The 6,479-nt window shown below is 34.2% G+C and overlaps 1 protein-coding gene across 1 annotated transcript in view; it reads left to right on the top strand.

Moving 5' to 3' along the window:
* The window catches only part of LOC102820943 (receptor-type tyrosine-protein phosphatase C-like), a 183,555-nt gene extending 179,040 nt beyond the window's left edge, over nucleotides 1-4,515 (top strand). The window contains exons 28-31 of the mRNA XM_006834229.1: nucleotides 218-340; nucleotides 562-737; nucleotides 2,435-2,570; nucleotides 4,237-4,515. Of these exons, the coding sequence (XP_006834292.1) occupies nucleotides 218-340; nucleotides 562-737; nucleotides 2,435-2,570; nucleotides 4,237-4,515 (714 nt within the window). The remainder of the gene's footprint in view (nucleotides 1-217; nucleotides 341-561; nucleotides 738-2,434; nucleotides 2,571-4,236) is intronic.
* Nucleotides 4,516-6,479: the final 1,964 nt, after the last annotated feature.

Genomic DNA, 6,479 nt, shown 5'->3' with positions numbered 1-6,479 from the left:
TAGGCTGAGTTACGAGCCACGAATACACCACTGTTTTCTGTGAGTTGCTTCGGTAGTCATCTCGCACATGAGATGAGTAAGAGGAGAGAAAGTAGAAAGTAGGAGAAGATAAATAGTTACCGAGATAGAGGAAGAAAGAAGAGAGAAGTTCATTGAGTAATTTAAATACCAAGCAAAACTCTCCTGCAGTTGTTGAAATGTGTTCTTTCTTATCTAGGAAACCTGTGCTCAGTACTGGGGAGAAGGACAACAAACATACGGCGATATAGAAGTTGCTTTGAAAGGCACAAACACTTCTTCAATTTATACCCTCCGTGAATTTGAACTGAGACATGCTAAGGTATATAAATACTTTCAGGAGTAAATAAATTTGATGGATTTGAACTGGTAGCAAAACTAATATAAACTACTCTGTGAGAGCAAACAACTACCTAAACTGTATTTCAGAATAAGGTTCTTAACTGATATAAATGAAAGTAGTTGTGAAGGAAATGTGACTTTTTGATTATATAATGGACTCTATTTCACTCAAGTTAATGCTAATTTCACTTCTGTTTTTAGAGGAAGGACACCAGAATTGTGTATCAGTACCAATACAGTAACTGGAAAGTGGAAGAACTTCCTGAAGAACCCAAAGAATTAATCTCTTTGATTCAGAGTCTCAAACAAAAACTTCCGAAGAATTTCACCAAAGCGAACAAGTGTTACAAGAATGTGCCTCTCCTCATTCATTGCAGGTGGGTGGGGTTTGCTAGGAAATGCTCTAAAAGTCTTGGTAAATTTGCTACCCTGGTTAATGCTTTCTCTTGAATAATATTTTTTCTGATATGTAAAACACAGGACCACAATGAAAAATCTCTTATGGCATAATCTCTTATGCTATGAGAGCAAAAATTATAGTGATTATGCCATAAGAGATTTTTCACTGTGGCCCTGTGTTTTACATATCAGAATAAATAGCGTAACAGTAAGGAGCTCTGGTAGTGTACTGGTTTCAAACCGGGCTGCTAACCTCAAGGTCAGCAGTTTGAACTGTGGGAGAAAGATGAGGCTTGTGCTTCCATAAAGATTTACAGCCTCAGAAACCCTATGCAGGGTCGCTATGAGTGGGAACCGACTACACAGCACACCACTACCATCATAGCATAACAGTAATTGAAAGAATTGTTGTTAAGTGTCATGGAGTCGGTTCTGACCTATAGAGACCCTGTATAGGTTTCCTGAGGAGCAGCTGGTGAGCTTGAACTGCCGACTTTGCAGTTTAAATGGCTTTGCAATCTGGGGCACTAACCCACAGCACCACACTAGGACTTCATTGAAAGCACATACATTAGTATATTAAGTATAGATCAACGAGTAATATAACAATGCCTCGGAAACCCTGTACAGGGTCGCTATGGGTCGGAACCGACTCGACGGCACTTAACAACAACAACAACAACAGCATCATAGCATCGTTGATTCTGCAGTGCCTGAGGTCAATCCTGGAATATAATATGTCCTGAATGAATTAATGAATGAATGGAAGGATATATAGACAAATTGGTAAATGAATATTATACTGACTATATGCTTACATGCATTGATTTACTCTATTAGATGTACAGAGTCCAGAGGTGCAGCTGAATATTTTTCATTCAATAATCATAAATTATATATTACATGAAATCTCAATGGTTAGCAACTTTGACTTTCAGCCTATCCTTCAGTTTTCTAAACTGACCCAAAAGGCAAAGATTTGAGTAGTAGAAATAATAATCATTATTCAGATTCTTAAACTTCATTTGTAATATGCATACATATCCACCTTTAGTAAGAGATTAAAAGAAGCATGCATGAAATAAAACATTTTTATGAAAAATTAAAGTAAATGAAAAATATTAAAATGAGAAATGTGAATCTAGTGAAATGTTCTTAGAATTTGTGAGAAAGTCTCATTATTATTATTTTTGAAATTACATATATGAGAATGCTTCAGAAAAGTTGTGGAGAAATGGAATTAAAAGATAATGGAATTTTTCCATGAACTTTTTGAAGTTCCCTTGCACTAGAATCAAGTTCTTAGAGAAATATACATTTTTAGCATTTGTTGAGTTTTCAAAGTCTTGGTTTCTTAATGTATTAACTTGGAATTAAGATATTTGACCTCACAATTTCAGATGTAAATAAAAATGCATTAAAATCTGGAAAGTACTAAAGAAAAGCAAGTATATTTTTAAAGTCTAACACAAACAGTCTTTAAAGTATAAGATTATTACAGTTTCAAATTGAGTTTGTTTAAAATTGATTTAGCATAAGTAATTTGAATTTTAAGAAGAAAATAATTTTTGTAAATATGAAGTGAAAATATTCTTTATTTCAATTTTTAATAAAATACTACTTCCTCTACAAATGTCGGATTATGTTATATTTTTCCCTTTTCATCTTTTTGTAGAGATGGAGCTCAGCAAACAGGGATATTTTGTGCCTTACTAAATCTCTTGGAAAGTGCAGAAACAGAAGAGGTGGTAGATGTTTTTCAGGTGGTAAAATCTCTACGTAAATCTAGGCCAGGAATGGTTTCCTCCTTTGTAAGTACACCGTTGCTTCTAACATGTTTGCATTTTCATTTTGATAGTTTTCTTTCCTTTTGCTTTTCTATTATTCTTTTTTGCTTCATTTTTTTATGATAATTCACATTAATTTATTGTCAATAGCAATAAGAAGTCCAACTAACAAGAGTTTGCCTGAAATTTATTGTTGTTGCAGTTCATGAAAAGTATTTTCTTATTTCTCTAAAATGCACATGAATTTCCTAATTTCATTATTTTAACCCATGTCATAAAGGGTCATGTGTTATGAGTCAGGAATCATCACAGTGGCAGTAGTTCTAGTTTGTTTTGGGTAATCTCACATTAAATAATGCTGCTGGGTTTTTTGATGCTCTCACTTCAAATAATCCATGGCTAAAAAGATGAACGTCTATTGTAGTTCAATATTGGTCAGTGGGACGGCTCTGCTGGTCTCTTCAGGCTCAGACAATTTGCAGGGAACTGTCATATGCATACCATCAGGTGATGATTCCCTTGAGTTCTGGCTGATCTAAATTGACTTCAGTTGCCTGTTGGCTGACAGTTGACTTGCATTTAACTCTAAAAACAGCGATTTGTGGGCCATAAGCCCGTACTCCACCTAGGAGACTAGGCTTACTCTAAAAATTTGGTCAACATTAGAGAAGGAAAACAGAAGTCTCTAAGACCTACCTCTTGAGTTCCAGGATTGAGGCTAGCACAGGATTTCCTCTGCATTCTAGTAGCTAAGCAACTCACAAGGCCAGCCCAAATTTGACCCCATTTCTTGTTAAAGGGGCTTTAAGTTCATATTGTAAAGAATGTTGATGCAGTGTAGATAATAAGAAAGCATGACAGTTTTGTAATCATTCTACCAAGTGGTAGTAACCAAAGATGATAGTTTGGGAGTTAGTAATAATTCACAATATAAATGTAATTACTCCTAAAATGTATACAATTGTCAATTAATGTATCATATTGAGCTTGTATATGTTGATTTATAAATATGTATTGAGTATTTACTGTGAACTCTTGTCATTAAGTAGTTCACTGTTTAGTGTGGGGGAAAGCCAGTATTTACTAAACAATATAGAAAGTGAAATGACAGAAAAGTTTAAATCAACCTTCTTGTTATTATGAAATGCCACTGAGTTGGTTCCAACCTATAACAACCCTGTATAAGGTTTCCAAGAAGCAGCTGGTGAGCTTGAACTGCCAACCTTGCAGTTCAAATCAACTTTGCAGTCCAGCACATTAACCCACAGCACCATACCAGGACTCCTATGGGTACTTAAATCAACTATGGGGATCAGGACAGGCTTCCTGAAGCAGATGATTACTGTTCAAATTCTTGAAAAAAATATGTGTGGGAATTAGCCAAGAGATATGCATTATAGCAAAAGTGGCATCTTAGGTAGAAGTATGGAAATGAGAAACCACAGGGTAGATGAGGACAATGGGCACTAGTTTGGTGGTGTTAGAAGGTAAATTTATAATAGTACCTGATGGCCAGTCCTTTAGAACTGTTAGAGGAGACTAAGCCATTCAGAATATTCATTGTGTCAGAATATATCAAAGTAGTTTTAAGTCATTCAGTACTTTCACAAGTCAATAATTAATTCTTGCAAATTTTATCTTACATAAAAATAATTACATAAACTTTCTTCATGTGATTTTTTTTAACAAGGAGCAATACCAGTTCCTATATGACATCATAGCCAGCACCTACCCTGCCCAGAATGGACAAGTAAAGAAAAGCGACCAAAAAGATCAAATTGAATTTGATAATGAAGTGGACAAACCAAATCAGGATGTGAATTCTGTTAGTCCACTTGGTGCCCAAGATCAGACCCAGGAAGACAACAAAAAGGCTGAAGGTTCCGAATCCACAAGTGGAACGGGCGCTGAGGAACCAGAATGTTCTGCCAACGGTCCTGCAAGTCCAGCTTTAACCCAAAGTGCATAGGAAAAGATTCAAACGAGGCCACTGAAAGCCTTTTATTAGCTGGTGTGTTTATTTAAGATAGTTTTACTGAATTTTTTGTACAGTCTTTTGCTTATTTTAAAATGTTATCTATCATTCAGCAAAAACAGCTTCTTTATAATCTTTGCATGTATATGTGTCTGTGTGAGAGAGCGAAAGTACATTTTCATGTTCTCTAAATGCTCTTGAGAAAGTTTTCCTCTTTTTTATTTTCCTAAGGACAAATACACACAATTTTTTTAAAAAAAATCATGGAAACCTGTATTAAACAAAAATATCAAAATGTAAAGTTATTGGTTTTGTTTTTTTTTTTGCCAGTGATTTGTCAATTTTATTAATCCTTTCTAGGAGCTAACTTTTTTTGTTGTTGTTTTTTACTTTTATTGTGGATTGAGTGAAGGTTTACAAACAATATCATCAGCCTCACATTCAACAAACAATACGCTTTGTTTCATCTCAATGATTACAATCCCCTCCATGGACCAATAGTCATCCACTTCCTGCCCGTGCTTCCCACTTCCGTTCCACCCACCTTCCGGTCGCTTCTCGCCATTGTCCCCAGGTACCTGTTGCCTCCTTGATTCCAAACAATTGACTCTTCCAGCATTCATAGTAAGTATATCTTACTAGTGTCTCTGTTCACCCCATATACCCATCTACTGCTTGGCTGAAAATTGTTTCCGCTATATTCCTGTCTATTGCTTGGCTGAAAGAGGTTATGTTCCTTTCCAGACCTGAAGGGTGGTCGAGGACCACAGTCTCATGTGCCTCCAGTCCATTTTCTGACCAGTAAACGTAGTGTTTTGTTTTTTAAAATACTGTTGAGTTTTATTCCACACGTTATCTCTATCCAGGACTTCCTAATGAAAATACAGAATTTTTAATGAAAGTGCCAGCTTTAGTTAAGAGATTTACTTGTTGTTGTTAAGTACTGTGGAGTGGGTTCCAACTCATAGTGACCCTGAACCATAAATTGTATGTGGTCTCTGGGTAAGACCAACATGTATATATCTGGAATGACCTCAAGATGTCCTCCTTGCTCTACTTATATGTATCTTGTAGTTGACTGTTTTACTTCCAGATATAGCATATAAAAGTGGTGTTTGTTTGCATAGTTAACTACAAGTTAACTAAATTAACTGTAGGAAACCTTATACTCATGTGTAGGCATTTAGTACAATAGCTCCTCATACTTATTTAATCTAATTTAACTTTTCAAGTGAACATTTCTTATTATCTTCACACTGTATTTACAAATTTGCAACATAGATTACTATCTGTAAAATATGTGAAATTAATTCCTTGATGATTTGGGCCAAAAAAGATTATATTTTTGTCAAAATGAATAAACTTAAATATCTTTGAAAACAAACAAATACAATATACGTTAAAATTCAAGGATTAATATAAAACATGTAAATTTGTGCTAAATATTTGCATATGAAACATAATATAGCTTTTTTTTTCAAAATTCAACATTATTGTGAGACATGTAGTATTACATGTGTGTTTTCCATGTTAAAGTGTGTACTAGATTTTCACTGAAGTGCATTTACTTTGAATATCAAAAATGCTTAGACTGATTTTTTACAGTGAATTGATATTAATATATCACAATATAATTCAATTGTCTGTTACTGTATATAAGATATTAAATGTGTTGTAAGTTTTTATACATAATATGGAAACACATATTAAAATATAGTTTTCATTCAATTTAAAACATTTGTAGAGTTCTTTTACAGGTGCCAATTGTTTTAAATGATTGTCTTCATAATTGTTTAGGAACTACAAGAAACCTCAAAAATAATAATATTTTCCAAAGAAATAATAAAAGCATCTTCTTTTTAATGGATTCTGCATCTGCTTTTAAATTGGCTACACACTACTGTTAGGTTGGTTTTATTTTCTGTATCTTCACTGTCTTGACTGATTTTTAGTGTTTT

Source organism: Chrysochloris asiatica, unplaced genomic scaffold (genome assembly GCF_000296735.1).
Source record: "Chrysochloris asiatica unplaced genomic scaffold, ChrAsi1.0 scaffold00009, whole genome shotgun sequence".
Lineage (NCBI taxonomy): Eukaryota > Metazoa > Chordata > Mammalia > Afrosoricida > Chrysochloridae > Chrysochloris > Chrysochloris asiatica.
This window is presented reverse-complemented; position numbering and strand designations above follow the sequence as displayed.